This window comes from Maylandia zebra, linkage group LG12 (assembly GCF_041146795.1).
Source record: "Maylandia zebra isolate NMK-2024a linkage group LG12, Mzebra_GT3a, whole genome shotgun sequence".
Lineage (NCBI taxonomy): Eukaryota > Metazoa > Chordata > Actinopteri > Cichliformes > Cichlidae > Maylandia > Maylandia zebra.
In genome coordinates this window covers 37,575,808-37,599,776 of record NC_135178.1, presented here as the reverse complement: position 1 = coordinate 37,599,776, position 23,969 = coordinate 37,575,808, and the positions used below count along the sequence as shown (strand labels likewise).

The 23,969-nt window shown below is 42.7% G+C and overlaps 1 protein-coding gene across 1 annotated transcript in view; it reads left to right on the top strand.

The window, feature by feature from the left end:
• The window catches only part of smarca2 (SWI/SNF related BAF chromatin remodeling complex subunit ATPase 2), a 59,419-nt gene that overhangs the window by 15,528 nt on the left and 19,922 nt on the right, over positions 1 to 23,969 (top strand). The window contains exons 12-25 of the mRNA XM_014408140.4: positions 740 to 870; positions 2,713 to 2,770; positions 2,933 to 3,030; positions 3,371 to 3,518; positions 7,457 to 7,620; positions 10,270 to 10,336; positions 10,449 to 10,559; positions 11,717 to 11,959; positions 13,685 to 13,798; positions 14,457 to 14,561; positions 15,747 to 15,833; positions 16,674 to 16,720; positions 18,902 to 19,068; positions 23,719 to 23,882. Of these exons, the coding sequence (XP_014263626.1) occupies positions 740 to 870; positions 2,713 to 2,770; positions 2,933 to 3,030; positions 3,371 to 3,518; positions 7,457 to 7,620; positions 10,270 to 10,336; positions 10,449 to 10,559; positions 11,717 to 11,959; positions 13,685 to 13,798; positions 14,457 to 14,561; positions 15,747 to 15,833; positions 16,674 to 16,720; positions 18,902 to 19,068; positions 23,719 to 23,882 (1,704 nt within the window). The remainder of the gene's footprint in view (positions 1 to 739; positions 871 to 2,712; positions 2,771 to 2,932; positions 3,031 to 3,370; positions 3,519 to 7,456; positions 7,621 to 10,269; positions 10,337 to 10,448; positions 10,560 to 11,716; positions 11,960 to 13,684; positions 13,799 to 14,456; positions 14,562 to 15,746; positions 15,834 to 16,673; positions 16,721 to 18,901; positions 19,069 to 23,718; positions 23,883 to 23,969) is intronic.

Below are 23,969 nucleotides of genomic sequence, written 5' to 3'. Positions count from 1 at the left end.
TGAGTCTTTTATTGTGACTGCTACAAAATCCAACCTACTCTGACAGAAAAAAGAACCAAATAAGGAGGCGAACAAACAAACAGTAATTATCCATTGAGAGGCAGACTGCACCCTGGGCGATTGTGCAACAGAGGCATGTTGTAAACAGTCCTCCGAAAGCAAAAAGACGTCTGTGCTGTTTGTTTGTTTGCAGTCGTAACTTTCCACACTTTTTAATCATGTTCCTCTGTGTGCTCCAGAAGCTCAGGCTGAACTTTGATGGCAGGTTTGGTGAAGCTCTCATTGATGTTGTTTACCTCTAAAGGCAACTTTGGAGGTCTGAAAGTTTGGTTCATGTTGGGATTTATTAGTCTCATTTTTTCCAGTGAAAATAATTTATAAAATAATAAACAAAAGCTTTTGAATTGTCTGTAGAATTTTATGTTTTATAGCTCTTGTTTAATTGGGGTTATGGAACTAATGAAAAGTGTTTTACGTTCATGATATGCAGTCATAAAAGCAGCAGAAGCTCATGTTACATCAGCGGTGGCTGATGAAAGTGAAGCTTTGTGGTTTATGGTTCTCGTTTCTAAATGGATTTGAAGATCTATATCATACTTTGATCAATATCAAAGTCCGCCGCTCATCTTAAAAACTTAACAGCTCATATCTTTTCAAAAAAAAGTTAAAAGACTAAAGTTTGAAGATGAGTTCAGATTTGTTTATGCATGCTGCTTCTTGTGTTTCCTCTGTCCTGTAGCCCATGGATGAAAGCAGCCAGATGAGTGAGCTGCCTGTCAAAGTGATTCAGACTGAGACCGGGAAAGTTTTGCAGGGAACCGAGGCCCCAAAATCCAGCCAGCTGGAGGCTTGGCTCGAGATGAACCCCGGGTGAGTTGCACAGCACTGTTGTCGGCTTCTGATCTCTTTGAAACGAAACCGTTGGACACTCCAAGATTCTGCTGGTGGCAGTCTTTGTGTGTTCGGCCACGGTGGCTCGTAATGCTCACACAGACTGCATTTTGTAACGCCAAGAACAAAACTTACCAAAATCAATTCCAAGAAAATTCTTTCAAGTCTAGAATTAAGCATTGCTATGCACATCAAGGTTTGTGAACGCGATGACTCGAGAACGAAGCAACATAGGAATTTCAGACAGATGCCAAATCTCAGATAAGCTTGGATCTTAGTGACCTTGGCCTCGAGGTCAGAGGTCGAGTTTCCTGAAAACCTGGTGTGTCTAATAACTTGAGAAGGAAGTCACCTCGGATTTTGACGTTGATACCAGTCTTGGCATCCTCGATAGAATTCATGCATTTTTATGTAGCTGGTTTCTCAGTGGAGCAATATGTAGCTGTTCCACCTGACACTGTGTCCATGAAAACACATCAAACTACACTCGCTGTGTTCCCTCTGGTCACAGCACACAGAGTCCACGGCTGTATCCCAATTCAGGGTCTGCAGCCTTAACGGTCCACAGGGGCCGCGCACTCAAAGACCGCTAAGGCCGGAAGGCTTGTGAGATGGGACGGTCTAGCCTCCGTCGCGCTGCCCAGGTTGCCTAGCAACCATGATACTAACAGCTGGAAACGTGTCATACAGCTGTGTTTGACAGAAATGAAGGGGAACATATTTTGTTCATTTGTTTGTTTGTTTCTACATGAGCTTTGATCATTCTCTGTAAGATTAAGCTCAGCTATTGAACGGCGTATATTTAAAGTAAAGGCTTTAAAACCAAGTTAGTACAAACGTCACTAATGTCACATAACTTTGCCGACATGTGGTCAACAGGAATGTTTTCATGTTCTTCGTTATTAAACATTTGCACATAAATAAGTGACATGATATTCAATACTTACTTAAAGTTTACTCTTCGGGCGCCCCTAATCCGCCGTTTTTTTCTGCAAAATCATCCACACCCACCGCCGCGCTATGCATTCTGGGATATGTTGGGCCACGAAGTCTACACCGCCACAGCCTTAAAATTCAGGGAAATGAAGGACGCATTTGAGGACCGCATTTCGAGCAGCCTTCGAATTGGGACAGCCTTCGTCGCGTCGCTGTGACGTAATCGGCCTTAAAATGCGGCCTTTAAGGCTGCAGACCCTGGATTGGGATACAGCCCCTGTTATCACTAAAGCACCCGTCGTTTTCTCCGTAGCACCTCCAGGATTGCAGGTGTCGCTCTGTGCAGCAGAACCGTGAGCACGATCAGGTGGAAAAGATTCGTCATTGCCAAGAACACCAAGAGAAGAAAATCCAGTTTGACTTTACACAACTTTAAAACAAAAAGCAGCAGTTTCATCCTCAGTGAAATTATACTGAGCCAGAAAAATCGTTAAAATTAAAAAACACAAAAGAGCATGAGCTGCTGCAACAGGCAGACAGTTAACAAGGCAGAAAAAATACTGAAATAATAACATTAGCTAAAATGTTTTAGATTTTTAAATAATATTTAATAAAACTAGGAAACGTTGAAATTCTCCTTCCACACTCTGATGATATTGATAGTCTGAATATCAATATCCCTGAATCAGCGCATCTCTTTCATAGTTAAACATGTTTATAGTGTGAAACTTTTACTCGCTCTGTTTATTTATTTATAAACTCTCTTCACTATCTGGAGAGTTGTTGCTTGTTAGATAAATTCTGCTGAAGCTCGTCATTATGTTTCTGTGACGGGCACAGATGTTTTAATGAGGCTTTGTTTTTCTGTTGCTTCTTTTGAAACAGGTATGAAGTGGCCCCGCGGTCAGACAGCGAGGAGAGCGGCTCAGAGTTTGAAGAGGAGGTAGAGGATTTTCTCATTAATAAACTTTATATTGCACAAGATCCACCAGGGGGCGCTGTACACTTTATTATCCACATCAAAGTTGCTTCTTTGTTCCACCTGTGCTGCTGTTATTTTATTAAGCACGCTCACAGTCATGTGTTATCAACTTTACCTTATAAGGAGGAAGATGAGGCGTCCAAAGGAGAGACAGAGGAGAAGAAGATAATCGATCCCAATGGAGATGGAGCCACTGAGGGTGCTGCCAAGAACATCATCGAGTATTGTATTTCCTTCTGTTATCTCCCATTTACTCGCCATGTGTTGCATTGGCTAGAAAGAAGCGTTCAGTTCACATACGCTGGAAGTTGAGGGTGTAGATTGTTTTTAACAACCTGAAACCTGATTTTCCCTGCAGGAGCCTCACAAATAAACAAACCTCTGGCTGTCTTTGTATTGGATGTGGATTTCCAGAGGAGCTCAGACAGTTATTAGTCTGAGCTCCTGGGGTCAGGCCTCAGTTAGGCGCCATTAAATTAAATTTGTAAGCTGGTTTAGTTTGAGTTAGAATACTTTCAAATGCTCTCTGTCTCTGTCTCAAATGATCAAACACACATGCAGGTCAGCCAAGCAGGATGTGGATGATGAGTACAGTGTTCCTACTGGCCAAACCAGCTCCCAGTCTTACTACGGCGTGGCCCACGCTGTCATTGAGAGGGTGGAGAAGCAGTCGTCACTGTTGATCAATGGGATGCTCAAACAGTACCAGGTACACACACACGTATACAACATGTCTGCTTTTGTAGAAGCTGTCTACTCATCCCTGTGCCTGAATCTACCAGAGGTCTCTTCCTGTTAACAGGGAGTTCCTTTTTCCACCATTGCCAGGTGCTCCTCGCAGGGCATCAGTGGATTGTTGAGTTTTTCACCCTAATATTGTATCTTTGAGGGAACTTTTTGGTCCAAGAAATCCAATAACATGACAAGAATTTAATAAATGAGTCAAGCAAGTCTACATTGGTCACATTTGCGAATAGATCGAGGGAACATATAGAAACACTTGTTGTGAAGCTTCTGCTTTTTTCCAGCTTCGTGCCAAACAGTGTGTCAGATGTGTCCTTTATCCTAGGCTGGTCTAAAACGTCGTTCTTGCCTTTAACTGGTTCGACCTCATTTGTAAGCGCTACACTGGAACTTTGGCGTGACTGAGCAGGGCCTCCTAACTGTTCTTGGACAGCTTGTCCTGATTCTGGCTGAACAGTGTGGCCCAGTGCTGCCACCAGTAGACACGTCTAATTTGTCTTGAATGCCCTGTGAGGACTTGAGTTTCAGTTCAGTTCTACCGAGTCTGTGAAAAACATCTAAAGTGTCCAGCTGGAGCAACAGAGTAAGATGTTGAAAGTCTAATGAGATGGCAGAACGCTGCACAGAGATTTGCAGCGTCATGCAAAGATATCAACTCTTTCAGCAGCTATTTTATCTTCCATCAACAACTATGTGCAAAACAGACGTAATGTGGATTTCAGGTTAGAGAGCAATCCACCAGGAATGTCTGCTTGCATGTGGTTGAAATTGGAACTTCTTTCCAAATGAAAGTTGAGTCAGACCCTCTTTCAGCAGACCGGCTCCTTTCAAATCAGCGAGAACTGATTTGCAGAGCTAAACTTTGTCTAAATGTATGTCTGCATGTTCACACAGGAAGCCGCTCTCATCTCCCAGCCTGTCTCTAATGTGATGCGGTGCACATCCATGGGGCATTTTTAAGCACGCGTGGGATCCACCCGAGCATTTGATGTGTGATTTGAGAGGCATTAGACAAAGTCATGCAAACACTGAGCTTGCATGGGCAGTCAGCAACTTGATTGCAAACAGAAATCAATATGGCAGCTTGTTTGAGACCAAAACTAGTGCAGCAAAATGTATTTATAACAACATGGTAGCAATGAAGTATGCAGGTGCTGAATATGTTTTCATTTTAGATGAAAAAGTCCAGTCTAAGTGCTTTCAGTAGTTTCCTGGTTACATAGACAATGAATGGGAGCAAACGTTGGCTGATCTGCAGAGAAGGAACATTTTAGAGACTGTAAAGTTCTCGTATAAGTTGCAAACATTGGACCACATTGGCATCCGAGCTAATACATTTGAAAAATTCAATTAAAAGCTTTGGACACCCCCCTACATGCTGTAGCTCTCACTGCAACTCAGGAGCACCGCTGCTGTCAGCTTTAAGCAGAGTTTACACGACAGCTGAAGTAACAGACTGTCTGCATACAAACAGCTTTAGCTGTAATTGGATCTTCATTCTCCAACTTTGTGCTAGTCTAAAACAAAGGGTCAGTGGATGACAGTGTGTTTAACACGTAGTTTGATAAATGACTTCATTTGGCTTTTTACCCACAGAGGTTTTGATTGTGACTACAGTGACACGCGCTGGCGTTCCTTTATCTCCCCCTGGGTATTTGGACTTGATGAACTGCATCATTACTGTGTGTGTGTCTGTGTGTGTGCGTTTCATCAGTTTTTGTCAAGAAAACAGAGTCTTGTCATGCTTTCTGTTCTCATATATTCTAAATGCATTTTGCAGTCCATGCACGTCTATTTTTGTTGTAAATGTGAGTGAAACAGTCCAGCTGTCGAGTCTTGCAGCGCCGGCGCCAACTTCCTGCTGTGCTTTCAGTGCCACCAGTAACAGCTTCATAATCATCAAACGCTACCTTCAGCATGAAAACAGGCCACAGATGGCAAGAAAAAGTTCTTATAAATGAGTGCGATTTCATTTGATAAATGCGATGAATCCACACCTCAAATGTTAGATACGTTTTATATTATTGATTCATGTAAACAAGCATCACGTTTCGTGGGAAAAAAGCCTCTCAGCCTCCTAGAGGTCCGAACTAAACTTAGTACCTTGATCAGAAAACTAAACTTCCTCTTTATTTCTCTTAACCTTTAACTTAAGCCTACATGTGGGACTAATAAAGATTTATCTTAATCTTAATCAGCAAATTAGGTGATAGTTAAAATAACAGCTCGAGCCTTAAATGTATTTATGTTCTTCAGTGCAGGTAAATTAGCCTCTGCTCTCTGTGATGATGTCCTAGTATATTTACTGAGGGCGTTGCCGCCCTCTGGACATGGAAACAAATCGGTTTCAGGTTTTCTGAATATTCCCGAGTCTGTGGGCAAAGAGCTGGTGACTGTCACAATCTTCGGTCATAGATAGAAGCTTTGTAAACAAACACATCTCCTGTTAGGCACATGAATGCGTCTTAGTCAAGCCTGTCTGCCTGTAGCGATGCAGACACCCTCATCTCGTCTTCAGCTGCAGCGTACATGACCGTGAGAGACATATTGGCAGAGATCTGGAACTGGCAGCTGGGTACAGCTAGCATTTGTTTTCTATCCAATCACGGTGCAGTCATCCTGTTTGTCTGATTTATGGTGTGCCAAATTTAAAATGAGATATGGCGCGCTGCTTGGGGAAAATTGGACATCCATTAATCGGATCAAACGTCTGCAGTGTCAGTATATATATAGCAAACCTAAATTCACAGAGACTATGCATTCAGTTGGGAATTTCTTTTCACAACCTTCATCTCTGCAATTAGCTCTGCCGCTGCATGTAGTGAAGTATTGTGCAGTTTATTGGTCACCTTTTCTGTTGCCACTGTCCTCCTGACCTTTCCTCAGACCGTCCTTCGCTGATTGTTTCCCCACAGAGTTATTTTTCTCCCAATGCTTTAGGATATAAAATGCTGTGGTGGCAGTAACATCAAGTTAGCCGGCAAAGCTCACAGTGAAAAATGTCAACTTAACTTCTTCTAAAGGTCTAAAGGTTTGCACGTTTACAAGTACAGAGGCAGAAGAAATGCCTTTAGATTCCATATGTTTGGCAGTTCTTTCTTTTAGGCTGTCACAGCTAAAGGCACAGCATGACATCATGGATATGTGTGTCTAGTTATGTTTAAAAACTTTAACACATGTATAATTTCTGCACTTTTCTGGATTTTTCTGGATTAAGTCTGACATGTCAGAAAAAGTCACTTGTCCCAGAATCCAAAATTCAATCAGTCAGCAATAAAAAAAAGGATCAAAGATGAGTTTCAGTGTAATCTTTTGTCGCTTTAATGTCTTTTTTTCTTCTTAATTCAACTTAATTTCACGGCGTATGTTTACCTGTCGCCATCTGCACCCCACCCGCAGTGGCTCTGTGCCCCGACAGCAGGCCCCGCCCCACAGTTTGAGAAATCAAGTGTGCTGCTCCACAGTGGGATGCTATAGAAACAAAGATTGCACCAACAAACGTACAGAGCTGGATGTTAGAAGACATTAGAAGGCCCGTAGTGCTACACAGACCATCCTCAACATGCAAGAAGCTTTTATGGGCTGCTTTAGCTTCATCACCTGATTGTTAGGACTGCCCTACGATAGGATAAACACAGTAGTGCAAGGATGCATTTACTTGACTTGTTGCAGGTGCCTGTGATTGCCTCCATATCTGCTTTTATTATTCACAGCAGCCAAGGAGAGCTCCATTATTCATGTTGGAATATAGATGATTGTAAACTCTGGACATTATTAATTGTATTGTCTTTTTAACATCTAGTTAGACGTGAATTTCTCCTTTTTCTTCGTCTTCACCGTTTTATCGTTTGTGTGTTTTGTGTGCACACAGAGCACGCTCATGCTTTCCTCTCTGTGTTTTAGATTCAGGGGCTCGAGTGGATGGTGTCCTTGTACAACAACAATCTCAACGGCATCTTGGCTGATGAAATGGGGCTCGGCAAAACCATCCAAACCATCGCCCTTATCACCTACCTGATGGAGCACAAGAGGCTCAATGGTCCCTTTGTCATCATCGTTCCTCTCTCGTTAGTACTTCTCTTCCAGTATCAATCGTGGCTCTTATCTCGCAATGTCATGACACCCTAAAATCTAACATTATTAGAGTCACCTTTGAAAAGAACTTCAAATGATAATCATTCGTGTGAAGGCTTTCTTTTTGTTCGTGTATTAGCAGCACTACACGTAAACTACCCTGAAGGTCCTTATGAGTGCTCCCTCACTCCCTTCCTGTCCTTTTAGCTATTTCCATCGGTGCCAGGAACCTGTTTAAAAGGCATAGGCTATATTTTATCAGCTTCAGCCTTGTTACATGGACTCAGCATCCATTTGAAAAAGCACAAACAGCTTTTCAGCATGACTGCACCTGGAATTAAGGGGCGCTGTAATAAGAAAAAAATGTGTGTTTTTATATCTTTCTAATAGATTTGTGTTCTCCACACGCCCCTGTAGACTCACAGTGAAATAGCCTGAGCAGTACGCGGGCTGTAATGGAAAGCAGGAGAGTTGGTGTTTGCGCAAGTGTCAGGTGTTCACATCCATCTCACTGTGATAAGTCCAAATTCATGCTTCGTAATTATTAGGGGCGATCGTGGCTCAAGAGTTGGGAGTTCGCCTTGTAATCGGAAGGTTGCCGGTTTGAGCCCCGGCTTGGACAGTCTCGGTCGTTGTGTCCTTGGGCAAGACACTTCACCCGTTGCCTACTGGTGGTGGTCAGAGGGCCCGGTGGCGCCAGTGTCCGGCAGCCTCGCCTCTGTCAGTGCGCCCCAGGGTGGCTGTGGCTACAATGTAGCTGCCATCACCAGTGTGTGAATGTGTGCGTGAATGGGTGGATGACTGGATATGTAAAGCGCTTTGGGGTCCTTAGGGACTAGTAAAGCGCTATATAAATACAGGCCATTTACCATTCTAACAATATCAAGTACAGTGCATACTAAACAGGGTACGAGAATACTACTGCAGATATTTTTCACTTTGCAGTGTGGAAAGGGTCCAGCTGCTCACAGCTGCATTAAAAATGCATTGTGCACGAAGGTGCTTATTGTTATTGAAGTTAAATTGGTCTTCTTAGGCCACTTCCTGTTAGTATGAGGCGGATGGAGGCACGGACAGACACTCACACATACGTCTTTCAGGTCTCGCTTCTCTTCTGAATTGTGGAGCTGCTGGTTTGCTTTGCCTGTGATAATTGAGGCAAGGTGCAGAGAAAAGTTCAGCCAATCAAATTGCATTTATTCAGATACGTCAGTGCAGCTGCTTGGCACTCAGATTGTGTTATTGAAATAACCTGAGAGAGTACGCTAGGGACGGGTGCAGCTCGTCATTCAACATTTAAACTGCAGGAGAAATGAATCATTGCTCTGAGTAATCAGAACATCTCATGTAGCCAAAGCAGTGACGTTCATGCTAACTGCTAATGGAAGCTTGCCCTGTGGGAGAGATACCACCTGGATATGACATTACTGCTCTAGAGACTGCAGCAGGACAGAGGCATTACATCATCAATAACGTTTATGTGACCCTGCACGCCCCTCAAACCACACGGTGTTCTGGTTATGGCTTTCTTTTCTTTACTGTGCTTTCACAGTACTTTTTGGGTTTAGCACAGTCTTCGGTCCAATCAGTCAGCTTGTCACCAGCTCCCGGCGTCACTAAAAAGGGAGAGACCTGATTACGCCTGCTGCACCACCGCTCCCCTGCTGCAGAGCCAAAGACATCACCTCTGCCACAGTTTAGTTTTTTAACCTGCTAAAACAGCACAGGAGGATAATTAGCATGTCTGAGTGTGTTTTTGGCCTGAATAAAGATGCTGAATTTTAGTACAAGGCCATGTGTGCATCTCATTATAGGGTCAAAGGAGCCAAATTATTTGATGGCAGTTTTAATGATGAGTAGAGAGGCTTGTATTTATTTCATGTGTGGGGCCGCTCACACAGTCCTCACGAACACTTTATAACTGTGCAACATTAAGGCTAGAAACAACCCATAATGCATTGTTGTCCATTACAAAATAATATCTGATAATGTGAATAACTGATGACTTTACGGGGTGTGGTCGAAATAAACTGTTTTCAGAGTGTGGGAATATGTCCGATTACTGATCCAGCTTCATGAAGTGTGTGATTCCCCTCATTGTTTTTCACTTACAAACAGCAGGAAACCAGCGTGCTGTTGTTCAAGGGTGAAAATTCAAAGTGGTTTAAGGCTGATGAAAGTGTGCTCCTTGTGCAGAGTGCAGGAAAACACTCGGCTTTTTAATTGTTATTCCTTTTAATGTTGGTTTCTAACTGCAGGTGTTGGAAGATTAGAGTGAACAATGGTTGTGTTTTTAGAAGCAAGCCTATTTTTTAATGATTAATGAGCAGAGCACTTTTTCTTTCTAAGTGATGGAAGCTGAGCGGAGGCTTAATTCGCTGCTCAAGGCCACTGTGTGTAATGTGCTCTTGAATATGCATAGTGTGCAAATATGGAGTAAAGCCTAAAACTGTCTGTTTTTTAGCACACAGCAGTTTGTGCCAGTGTGCCACTGAGCAAGAGCTCATCTCGTCTCTGCTTTTGTGCATTTTCATGGTTTCTTTGGTTGTTTTTGTAAATGAAGTGTTGATGAATCTGTCGTCTTTGAAGACTCTGCCTTTACTGCTAAAAACATTCTGACCACATTTAAATGCTGTTTTCAGGACCTTGTCTAACTGGGTCTATGAGCTTGACAAATGGGCTCCGTCTGTGGTTAAGATTGCTTACAAGGTGAGACAAATCTCTGTTTTTTAGTCTAGTCTCTTTTTTCACATCACAGATGTTCAGATTTTCTGCTTTTTACGACAGAACGTTGTCTCTTCTTTGTCTCTCCACATATTAGGGCACCCCTGCTTTGCGTCGTGGGCTGGTGCCTCAGCTCCGCAGCGGGAAGTTCAACGTCTTGCTGACCACCTATGAATACATCATCAAAGACAAGCATATACTGGCTAAGGTGAAAAGGATCAAACCTCTTTCTTCTATCTGTAATCTGCTTCCTAACGTGAACCCTGTTGCAGCATCTCCATCACAAATATCCACAAAATGAGCAAAAGGAAATTATGGTGAGCTTCCATCCACCGCTGCTGCCGAAGCTCAAATCAGCAAAAAGTCTGGAAAAGCGACAGAACTGTGATTGTTGTTTGTTTCATGCAGTAATTTGAGAGATGTTTCCTCACTTTGCTTTTCATCTCTTCAGTTGAATAAGTCATGCATCGTGCATTATTCACTGACTCGCTTTTGCACTTTGTACATTTTGTTGTTTTTAATGAACAAACTTTTCATCTTCAGCTAAAATTCAGATTTTTGTTTTTCTCACTCGAGGCTTTTTAAAGGTTAAATATGTGCATCTGGCAGTAATTGTATTTTATTAACATAAAAGTTTTGCAATAACACCAAGTTTTATTACTTGTGATGAACAAACCTGACTCCTGTGTGAAATGTAACTAGAACACAGGGATGTGCAAATCTTACAAAACTGTATTTTATTCACAACAAAACACAGAAAACACATCAAATGTTTAAACCGAGTGAAATAATTGTTCATTTTGTATCTGATGGCAGCAATATGTCTCCAAAACAACAGTTTGCCACTGTGCAGCATCCTCTCTTATTTTAACATCAGCCCACATCATCAAACATCTGGAGCTGAGGAGCACAGCAGCTGGAGGAAAGCTTCCGGCCTTTTGTTGCTCCCACTCGGACTGTTTTTCAGATGTTGCTGCCATCAAAATCAAAATGAGCCAATGTTTCACCTAAAATTGTGCATTTGTTCAGTTGAAACACGTAATATGTTTTCTCTGTTCTGTTGTGAGTAAAATATGAGATCTGCAATCAGTGAATTCTGTTTTATTGACATTTTACAGCTTTTTTGTGCTCATAATACACATTATATGACAGGGGGCACAAAGATTTCATCAGGTCAGATGAGAACGTGTGTCATAAACACGCTAAATAAAAGGCGGAGTCAGAAGCTTGTTTGTATTTAGAATTATTCTGCAGCCTGACGGTCGTCAAAGTGCAAAATCAAAATCCTGCAGTGACGACTGAGACACAAACTGAAATATTTAAAATGCTAATTTGCACTCGGGTTCTGTTTTGTGTCTCCTACAGATTCGCTGGAAGTACATGATCGTTGACGAGGGTCACCGCATGAAGAACCACCACTGTAAACTGACACAGGTGCTGAACACGCACTACGTGGCCCCCCGTCGGCTGCTCCTCACCGGGACTCCTCTGCAGAACAAGCTGCCCGAGCTGTGGGCCCTGCTCAACTTCCTGCTGCCCACCATCTTCAAGTGCTGCAGCACCTTCGAGCAGTGGTTTAACGCACCCTTCGCCATGACAGGAGAGAGGGTAGGTGCCAGGAGAACTACCAGTGTTTTAGTTTTAAGCTAACACTGGCTGATGCTGAAGTCTGGGTTTTGCAAATCAAGTTAATAATTAGTTTTAACCTTCGTAGATCAAATAATAATACATAATGCATTTTGTGTTGTCATGTAGTATAAATTTACAAAGGAGATATCAGAAAGAGACGAATCATTTCTGAAAGCTCTGTGATTAAAGAGACTGAAGAAGTTTTACAGTTTGGCTGCTGTCGTGCTCTCACTCAGGGCAGGAACCATCAGAAGGAACCTCGGGCACATAAATGGTTAATAAGTCCTTCATGTCATTTGGATCAAGGCCACTTAAAACTTTTAAAGTGATAAGTACAGACATTATCATTCATTATCAGAAAATGCCAAAGCTTCTGTGTAAAAACTGAAATCCTTTTAAAAACTGTATTTTCAGCCTTTTCTTCCTGCAATGGGCTGATTTTTACTGAACACAGAAATACTTCCCATTTAAAGCTGTTAAATGGAGCTGCTTCCATCTGTTCCCCTCAGCTCACTGCTTTTCTTTGCAGCAGTCACATGTTTCATTACTCCTGGCAAGGAAGCAAAGGGAGGTCATTTATATCTAAAATTTAACACGGCTTATTTAAATGCATAAGGGAGAATGTTTTTATACCCACTGCATTAAGACTCTGGAAGTGTTCTGGATGTAATTCTGAGTATCCACGGGGAATTTTATTTCCTGCCCCTGGAAAGTTCAGTGAGTCTCATTTAGAAGTCTCTACATTTAGAAGCGGTTTCGACTGCTTTCGATGCTTCTGTACCGTCTTCCAGAGCGCAGTAGGCTGAACGAGCGGTAGCCAGCATGGAAGTGGTCTCTGATATCTGTCTGTGCTCAGTTTGCAGTTTCAGCAGTCATGGGACTGCGGTTTGGACAAAGGTCCCGGTTCAATGCTAGGAGAGGACACAGCCCTTTGGGGTCGTGTCATATCAAACATGTGGACACCTTTCATGTGGGAGTAGGCAAAACTTTCAAATCCCCCGTAGCAGTGCCCGCTCCCACCAAGTTCAACGTTTCATCTTTAGATTACATACAGCTCGTCTCATATTACTTTTCTAGATGCATATAATTAAAAGTTATAGATGATTTCTAAGCTGAAAAATAAGTTTTGGTTTTACTAAAGGGAACCTGTTCTGCTCATTTCCAGCTGTACAAGCGTTGCATGATTTAGGAAAAGAATATTTAAAAGCGTATTTTTGCTTTCTTGCATTAGTAGTAGCTGTTTTAGTTCATGAAAAACAATTTGGTGCCCTGGGTGCAACAGAAGCACCGTGGCCAAACATAACAATTTTTAATTAAAAAGGCACCCTTAAGGAAAAAGTGGATTCAGGCACGCTTCTTATCATCAATTAGTTTTTAAGTGATGTGTAATAATGGCAGCAGAGTGAGTCAGTGGTTGGAAACAGGCCGGACCCTTCTGTCTGGAATTTGCATGTTCTTTGTGTGCCAGCATGGGTTTCTTCCAGGAGCTCTCGTTTATCACGCCATGCAGAACATGGCGTGATAATAACAACCTTAGTTGGCCAAGGAAACACATGCAAAAGAGCTTCTTTCTCTTAAGAGTTTTACTTCTGGGTTAAATGACGGTTTAGCTTAAAGCAGCATGTCGGCAGGTAGGAATCTCGTCACTCTGCATGAAACAAACAGCTGCGAGGCGTCGTCTCTCACTCTTTCTGACGTGTTCAGGTTGACTTAAACGAGGAGGAAACCATCTTGATCATCCGGCGTCTGCACAAAGTGCTCCGCCCGTTTCTCCTGCGCAGGCTGAAGAAAGAGGTGGAGTCTCAGCTGCCAGAGAAGGTGAGGTTAACACGACTGAATGCTGATTTAGGACGCTGCAGAGTTCTCAGTGCACCAAACCTGCACTGCTGTTTGTATGTAATGCATGTGTAAGTCGCTCCTATTGAGCTGATTTCAAGGTTACATGCAGCTGTTTTTACACTTTGAGGAACGGGATAGTCTTTGCTGACCTTGGATGCAACATTCCTGCTTTCCAAAGTAATTGAAGCTGCAGGTTTGTAAGTACTGCATCGAGCTCCTGGCCACACTGTGCCGGAGGGGTTTCAGAAAGTAATTGAAGAAAAGGAGATAAAGTAGTCTGTGTGACCTAAACACATTGTTATCAACTTCTACGGTTGCATTGCTTAACTGTTGTGACCCAGAGCCAGACACCTTAACTGATGACAGGAAATTATCCGTAGCCTTCTTCTGACCATTCATAGTTATTAAAAAGAATGAAAGATTTTGAAGGAGATGACTTTCTAAGCTGAAGCACAGCCTCACAGCTCGTTCTTTGGTATTATTCTTTACGCCTTTATTTTCATTCTCATTAGTGTATTTTGTCAGTGCTGAGCTGACTGATGGGGATTGTGGATTTGGCTCAAACAGCCTCACTATTGAAAAGACACCACTGTGCCGCTGGAGTTTCATTTAATTATTTATGTTGTCGTTCACACAGGTGGAGTATGTCATAAAGTGTGACATGTCTGCCATACAGAAGGTTCTGTACCGCCACATGCAGAAAGGCATCCTCCTCACTGACGGCTCAGAGAAAGACAAGAAGGTAGATCATCAGCTCCTCGGTGGCTCCGCTGTGTCGCTTTGTTCTGTCTGTGTGTGTCGACAAAGCCTTTGGGAAGAGTCTGCAGTGATTTGCCTGCTGTTTGACATTAGAAGGACCTTGAACTTTCTTTGAGTGCACATTTTCTATGTTTGCATAATTTAATTGGATATTATAAATTTAATTTGACTCCTGAAGCTACATTTTAATTTCCAGCTTTAGTTTAATTTCTTTTAACCAAAGCACTCGCGGGAATATTCTGCCCATGATCTGCGTTCAAAACAAACTAGTCAGTGTTACCTACGTCCAAGACGTTGTAAAGAAGTTTTTCAATGTGCTGTCCATGGATGCGTCACGATTGTGCTCATCAATATGACCATGTAAAGGGGGGAAGAGCCCCTCTGAGAATCGCTGCCTTATCGTGGTGGAGGGTTTGTGTGTCCCAGGGATCCCAGGAGCTTTGTTGTCCGGGGGCTTCTACCCCCTGGCAGGGTCTCCCATGGCAAGTTGGTCCTGGGTGAGAGACCAGACAAAGGGCGATTCAGAAGCCCAATCAAGGGAACAGTTCATCCTGCCTGGGATGGGGTTACCGGGGCCCCGCCCTGGAGCCAGGCCCAGGGAGGGTGTCCGAGGGTGAGCGTCTGGTGGCTGGGCCTTAGTCCATGGGGCCCGGCCGGGCACAGCCCGAAAAGGGACGTGGGTCCATTCTCCTGATGGCCCACCACCCGCAGGAGGTACGTTAGGGGTCGGGTGCAACTGGGACAAGAAATGCCTCCTGAATCTGAATCTCCTTTTGACTTTATTGAGCTTCGTGACAGATTTTCATCTTCTTTTATTAACTGAAAAAGCTCTAACAGCCCAGTGCACGCTGACTGTCCCCACTTATTTTAGAAGCTGAGGAAATCCTTCCTTCATGAGTTGGTAAAGACCAAACACAGAGTTCTGACGGAGTCGGCACCGCTCTGCTCCTCAGGAGGCTGCAAACACAGCTCCAAATCAATCAGAACGTGGTTCCTTAAACAAATGTTGGATCGGTCAAAACTTCGTTCACACCTTGTTTTCACTTCCCACAAGTTTTTAAAAAATAGTTAATAATTAAAATAAGGTCTTGTAGGTGATTAGTAGCATCAGCATATCCAGACTGTTTGGGTCTTTTTTACTCATTTTATCTCTCATACATTTCTGCAGGGCAAAGGTGGAGCAAAGACCTTAATGAACACCATCATGCAGCTGAAGAAGATCTGCAACCACCCGTACATGTTCCAGCACATTGAAGTGAGTGTGGGATTGTTTGCTAGAGTATTTTATGTTGATTTCAAACTGTTGCACATTTACTGGATTGTGATATTTAGGTTTCAGCTCAGAGAAGCAGATCATTGATCACATCTGTGTCCCCCTGGTTTTTACCGCTGTTCCAAGTGAGCTGTTTCACGGTGGCTTTAGAGGGGAGTCTAGGATTCACCGTACCTCAAACACCAGCATTAAACACCTGGTCCTGTTACATTTGCTACAAATTGGTTGTTTCCAAAGTTCCTAAGTGTTGGCTTGTGATGACAGTTAACGGCAACATCAGCCATATTTGTTCCACGCCGAGCTGATTCATGTTGTTGGGACATTGCCTTTAAAAGTAAAAGTAGTTCCTCAGATGCCAGGAGAGCATTAAGCGTCTCGTCTTTGCTCTCGCAGGGAGTAATAGAACATATGGCTTGCGGTGTTTGCAGAAATTGATCAGGCTGGTAGACTTTGAGGCTGACGCTCATTTGAGCCCATCTGTTTGGATGCTGGGGCGGTTCTCAGATGAAACATCACAAGAGGCTGAAAACCTTAAAGGCTCATTCAAACAGACTCTCTGTAACTGCTTCAGTCTCATGATTGAAGTCCTGATAGAGTCATGTAAATGTGATCAAACAGTAAGGTTTTCATTGATGTTTAGTTCTTGTGTTTGTTAATGTTCTCAGGGCCCCACACAGAAACAGAACTGATAGATCAGCTGGTTAAAACCTGCCTGTTGTTGCAAATCTTGTGACATGTTCACAAGAAGTCATATATTTGCCGTTTATAGGACTTATTTTAATTGTCTGTGTTGCTTTGACTAGTTGATGTTCTCCATTGCAGGAATCCTTTGCTGAGCACTTGGGCTATCCGAACGGCATCATCAGTGGGTAAGTCGTACGATCAAACACCTCGTGTCCTTCACTGTTGCACTGTTACTGTTATGAAAACATAATAATACAGTGGCCAATCGATCTGTTTTGTGCTTTGAAAAACACATTTGATTTAAGGCAGTGCTGTAGATGCTCGTGCATGGGCTGAGTAAATAAGTAAAATAAAGATTTAACAGTGATTTAAGCTCATATTGATGCTCAGACATCGTTAAGCACTTAACTGCTATATTTAGTTCTGCAGAGATTCAGGATTTCCTGCCATGAACGTTTGCTTTTAATTTCATCTTTATTAATGATAAAAAATCCACACATGAAAGTGAATGATTAATATTGTTTACGTCAGTTTACATGAGTGCAGTGATAGAGCTCGTCAGTTTGTGTATAATCATTTAACTGCTAATTCAGGATGACGAGGTTTCACATGCAAGAAGCCAACCTGTCAGATAATTGCTGCATCTCTGCTGTGCTTGGCACTAATTGGCACCAGATAGCAATTATTCACAGCGGCAGTTCACCTCAAACCCCTCGTGTGAGAATGGGTCCACGTTTAGATCACAGATTGCAGCTTTGCTTTGGAACATGCCAGAAACAGCCTGCTGTGTTGCAGGAACAGGACACGTGAACCCGACGTGAAAGACAGCGCCGATTTCATGGAAGGGGTATGCAGCGCGCTGGAGCGAGAGTCAAAGTTTGAAGTGTTAAGCTCGCCGCCTAATGCTGCTTCAGGCACGAGGATCTCTAAACCTCAGAACAGGCTTTTCCCCGCAGCACGGCGTGCAATAAATGCTCACAAAGGAAATTGCGGCCGTTTCAACTTATGTAGCGCTCGACTCCAGGTACACGACGCCCAGCTGAAAACAAGTCGAGCTGCCTGAGATTCACAGAATTTACAGAAAATGTAAAACTTTTGTGATTTATATCGTTGTCTGGACGATAAATGTCTTATATGGGAATATGAGATGTTGGTCATATCGCACAGCGATAATTTTGCAGGATTTTCACTACAAAACATTCCAGTAAAACAGGCGTGCTTTTGTCCCATTTTTGTGGAGACAGTGAAGGTTCCACGGCGTGCAAAGAAGAGCGTAAAGTCTGAAAAGGTTAAAGCTCGAGAAGCTCTCATCGTAAATTGAAACCTTATTATTTGCAGCCTTCGTCACGCTCGTTATAAAACATATTACTGACGTTGTTTTAAATAGCATAGGTGTCACCAGTGATTCACCTCAACATACCTGAATGGGGGGTGTCCAGTGGAGTATCACCTTATTTGCTGCATGAACTGGGAACGTTCACTTTAGGTGAGGTGTTAAAGTTTTGCTCCGCTTCGGTATCTTGAACTAAAAATAGTTCACGATAAACAGAAAAGTCTTTTAGTTTAAAAAAAAGTATGATTCAAGGCAAAGAGAAAATAAAACATTATAGAAGCTACTTAATAAAAGATGAATCGTGCACATAAAACATGATGAATAATAAAAACCACTGTAGAAACTCATTTATTGAGAAGTCCTTGTTCATATCTGCTGTAAGCAGCAGCAAGCTTTTAAAAATGCGAACAGAATTAACATCAGCGCCTGTGTGTTTGGGTTTAACTGATGTGTGTCATTGAAGTGCATTTCTCTTCATGGAGCTCCTGTGGTCAGTGACACGCTCATTAACAGAGCAGGATGTTTCAGTGACATACAGCAGGGAAAATAAGGATCGAACATGTCACCAATTTCCTGAGTAAATATATTTCTAAAGCTGCTTTTGAATCCACACGTGTGAAGAAATCAAACCATGGACAGAGACAGAGTTTTTAACAACACAGTCTTGGTAATATATTGAAAGAAATCCAGCTGTTTATTCTCATATTACCCATTGGAGCTGTTTAATAAACAAATCACGCTGAAGAAACAGAAAAATTAAAGTAGCTTCAAGTTCCAGGAGACAGAGGACAGATTAAAAAGCTCAGATAATGTGTGGATGTTTCATAATGTTCTTCAAAGCTTTAGTGAACATGTTTTCACAGAGATGATGCAAAAGCCCAGAGCTGCCTCAGCTGTTGTTCAGACTCTGAGTCAGGCTTTCATTGGCCAATTTGAAACCATTCACTGCTGTCACACTAGATGCCACGCAGGCTTTAAAAGTCTATTAATAAAAGTTTATGATCCATTTCTTGTTTTTACTATCTGCACTCAGGCCTGATCTGTATAGAGCATCTGGGAAGTTTGAGCTCCTCGATCGCATCCTACCGAAGCTCCAGGCCACCAACCACAGAGTGCTGCTGTTCTGCCAGATGACCACTCTCATGACAATCATGGAGGACTATTTCGGATACCGCAACTTTCAGTACTTGCGTCTTGATGGTGAGCTCACACACACATCTGTTTGAGGTGTCCTGAGCTGAGCCTGTGAATCAGGACAAAGGCAGAATCAGCATATTTTAAAGTCCTGAAAGAAGCTGAATGGAAACAGAATCAGATCCTGTCTTTGTTTTGTTGATATGCAGTGAGGGGATTAATGTTGTAGTATCTTTACCTGAGACAGTAAAGCACCTTGTGGTGAGTGCTAGAGCTGCTGGATTATTGCACTGCTCAAGAAAATGAAAGGAACCGTGGAAGTCACACATGGGACTCAATGCACGAATACTCGAGCTGAAAATCTGTACGGATGTTCTTTGTGTCTAATTTACTGAGAACAAAGTGATCGACTTGATTCAAAATCACACCAAATGTCAGAGTTAAAAGCTGAAATCTCAGGCTGATCAAAGTTGCTCCCACATGCCTGGACGCACTCTCGACAACATCTGGACGGACAACCGATGAGACGGCATGTGGTGTCCTGGGGCATTAGTGAGCCACTGGGTAAACTCTGGTGCTGTTTGGTGGGTTCAGATTCACTGATAGATCCCAAAGGTTCTCGAGTCACGTCCTCGTTTCCCACTGGAGTCTATTCCTTATCAGTCCTCACTGGGTTCTCACTGGTTCTGCTTTGAGTCACCACCATCACTAGCAGCATATCAAAAACATAACACTTAAATGCTGTGGATCAAATGTTTGTGCATGTTTGAGGTTTTCCCCTCTTTGATGTGATCAGTGTTGGGGCCATCGTTAAAAAAAGTAACTGTTGCACATATTGCACGGAACATTTTCTTAAAAGTAATGCAGTACATTACTGAATTTGTTACATTACTTTTGTGTTTCTTCTTAAAATGACATGAAACATCGTCTCATAATTACCATTTAACCATCTAGACCTATAGGTTACTGTCATACACACCAACACAATGAACGATTTTTCTCTTCGTATTTAGGTATGAACACAAACCAAAGATGGAAACCATTATAGAAAGACTTCAAAGTGATCGTCATGGTGATTCTACTTTAGAAACATGAACAGATAGAAACACAGGCTTTAGCCTGACGGCTCATCAGTTTGTTACCTGTTGAAGTTCAGGGTCTGGCTGGGAGCTGGAGTCAGCACTCTCTCAGCTTTAAGATCACTCTGGGGTCTTGGCTAGCTTAGCGTTAGCATGCTATCTGTGCAGGTGCTAGCAAAGAGCTGAAGTTGTGTTAGCAGCATGATGCAGTTGTTTCTGTCCTGGATGCAGTTTCCACTTAAATATCATGCTTCTGTCCTTTTGTGGAATAAGAGAGTAAGGTCTATACAGTGCAGAGTGAGCCACCATTTTCCTTCTCCTGCACACGAACTAGATTGAGCTGATTGTAGCACAGTAAGCGAAATCGATAGGCAAACAGATTAACAACTCCAAGGAATCAAACTTACCGGGAACTGCTTCTCTACAAGAACCGGTTGTTGATGCTCATCCCCTGGCAGGGTACCAGTGCCTGCATATGGAGGTCTAAATAACCCTCCAAAAACTTCCTCCCCAAATCACCACTGACCCACTGCCCTTCATGCTGGATGAAGGTCACGCCACGGCGTCCCCAGACTCTTTGACATCTGTCACAGGCTCAGTTTTGCATCTGTGGAGAGAATGGGGTGCTTTGCCAGACCTGCCAGTTCTCATGATGATCTCAGGTCAAATGAGTTGATCCACACAGTGCTGTCTGTGAGCACATGTCCCACTAAAGGACACTAGAGCCCCATGCCAACCTCATGAAGTTGGTTTCTGGCGGTTTGGTCCGATATGTGCATGAGTAGCGTGCTGGAGGTCACTTTGTATTGTTAGCTTGCTCTTCCTGTTTGTGTTCACACAAAGGAGCAGATACCAGTCCTGTTGCTGGGTTGATGTCCTGGTGTCTTTTCCACATTCTTCAGAATGTACTGGGAAGCACCAAAAAAACCTTCTTATAACGGCACATATCGATTTGCCACTCTTGGCGCAGTTGGACGGCCTGTGGGACTTAATTGGGCTGCGGTTATCTCACGCTACCAGCAGTGGAAAAAACAGGCAAAAAGCAGCATAGAGAAAAAAATAATTCAAGGAATAAGGAGAGGGCAGCGATCTGTGGCCACCACCTGCTAAACCATCCTCTGTTTGGGGGTCTTGTTGTTACCTGCTGTCACTGCGATTTACAACAAAGCATGAAAATCGATTCTTGATGGTTGATGCAGGATGATGTCAATGAGGTTTGCTGTTACACTGTGATGTGTTTTTGAGTCGTGGATTTTGAGCAACACTGAAATTATTAGAAGAACACTTGACTTAACTTAAAAAATGGCTTTTGAATTAAATGTGAACCAAACTAACGGTCACGGGCAGCATGTTTAGAAAGGCCAACAGTAAATGAAACGCAGCGCATTAGTCACAGTATATTTGTGGGCATTGAGCCCTTTAAATACATTATATGGTGTTTAAAGGACAACTTTCCTGCCTCTGCCATTAGGACTATTTTAATTTGTTGTAACTCAACAACAGCCAGATCCCCGCACGTGCCATCGCAAACAAAAGACGGGTTATTAGCCGCTGGGTCTGGCAGCAGAGACCCGAATCCACTGAGGAGCTGTCATTGATTGATTGATTGATAGATTTTTTCCCCCGGGACTCATACTGAAACACAATAGGACGTTTAACTCGATAGCGTATCAGTCTTGATTTTAGCCTTACTGCAGATTTGTTTTTCCCAGCAGTGGAAACAAAAAGCGTTTCATCAAAAACATCACAAACGGAAAGACTGTCACAGTTGGGCCAATTAAAAAAATAGAAGTTCAATACTTTTGTCTTACTTTGTTAGATATAAAAGCACATTACACACTCCTGTGCTAAAGAACACAGTGCAGCCGGTCCTGCTTCACACCAGCTTGCAGTGACTCTGTCTTCGTCTTTTTATGCCTCCATGCTGCTTGGCTGTCCATCTGTCTCGGTGTTTGAGGTCCGTCCTCCTCACTCTGATGAAAGCACCACTCTTGCATACTTTGAGGGAAATTCTTGAAATTTAGAAAGTGTTAATTTGCATTAAAAGGAAAGGTCTGTGTTGCAGTGACTTCATGATGTCCTGCAGAAACACTTGGCTGTTATTTAAAGCAATAACCAGAATGAATCTATGGATAGCCCTTCCACTTCCCATTTATGCCCATAAGCCACCAACGGCCTCAGTGAGCTGGAACTAAACAAGCTGTTATAAGGTCAAACCACATATATAAGATACGTTTGGTCAGACGTGGATGTGAAAGGCGGTAAATCACTGATGTGATTTTTGTCTTGGCGTTTTGTGGTGAAGAGTTCTCATCAAATCATTAACAGTTTCAGTCTGCAGTTTGAAGCAGTACATCATTTTGATGCTCAGCATTTCCACTGTCTGCACAGTACAGCAAACTAAATGAAGATGTAAGCCCCTTACTCTGGACCCGTCTCTGGACTTGCCCTTTAGAGACGCCTCTGAAACAGTTTGATTGGTCTGAGATGAGGAGCAGTTTACACACGCTGGAGCAAACCAACAGGAAGAACTTCATGCAGACTTCAAACAAAGTGATGATGTTTCTTATGATGCAAACGGTTAAAAGACCTACACCATGTAGGTCTTTTAACCTTTTGTTTCTAGCCTACATCAGCAGAAACAGAACATATTAAAGGATCCCTGTTAGGAGTTAATTCCGTACCACAGATGACAGCGACATAGTTCAGTTCAGGTGATCGGACCCTTCATTATACTAAACCATAACAGGCCTGTTAATGCAGTTATGTTATTTGCCTGTGGTGTGTCACACTCTTTGAAGTTATGTGCATCTCTTTCATACACTCTCCGTTTCTCTTGAATGTCTGTTCAGCCTCATTTTGCTTTTAGAAAATGGATTATTATTCATTGTCTCACTTCCTTTTGATGTTTCTGCATTGCTGTGTGTATTTGGTTACTTTGTTTTAGGGCTGCTCAATTAATCGAATTTTAATCACGATTACGATCTGGGCTTTCAACGATCATTAAAAATGACTGAGCCGATGGTTAGCACCTCCCTTGTGCTTTACTCTCGCGCTGCTCCGTGCGGCAAATCGAGCGCACCGCTCTGCGTTTCGAACACGCGTCACAACAATAAGAGGACCCGAGGGAAGCTCGGAAAGCTAAGCAGAAGTTATTTGGAGAGGAGAGTGACTGCCGTTGGTTGAAAAGAGGTAAAAAAACTTCAGTGGTGTGGAAACATTATGGTTCACGGAGTCAGACGTGGATCAAGTAGACACAGTGTGTAAACTTTGCTACGGTGTCGTAGCTGCACCACAGAGCAACACTGCAAAGTTCACTAAACATAGATGTTTACATTTTTCATTTATTTCTTATATTGCAAACATTTGCACTGTTATCAGTATTTGCACACTATTTTATATTATTTTTTGACAATCTTGAAAGTCATTATTCAATACATTGTTATTGTTAAATAAATATCGTCAAATAATCGAGATCTCAATTTCAGTGAAAATAATCGTGATTATCATTTTTGCCATAATCGAGCAGCCCTACTTTGTTTTATGTCTTTAATGCATCTAAGGATTCATTTGATAATTAATTGTATGAGATAGTAAAATAAAAATTCAAAGAATAAAAACAGATTTCGTGTTTCAGGAACCACCAAGTCCGAGGACCGAGCAGCACTGCTGAAGAAATTCAATGAGGAAGGCTCTCAGTACTTCATCTTCCTCCTGAGTACCAGAGCTGGCGGCCTCGGCCTCAACCTGCAGGCTGCTGACACTGTGGTCATCTTCGACAGTGACTGGAACCCTCACCAGGTCCATGACTACAGAGTTTGAAGTGCTCAGTATGATGTTGATCATATTTCAGGTTGTATGTCTGTGAAGGTTCTCAGTCATCCAGGT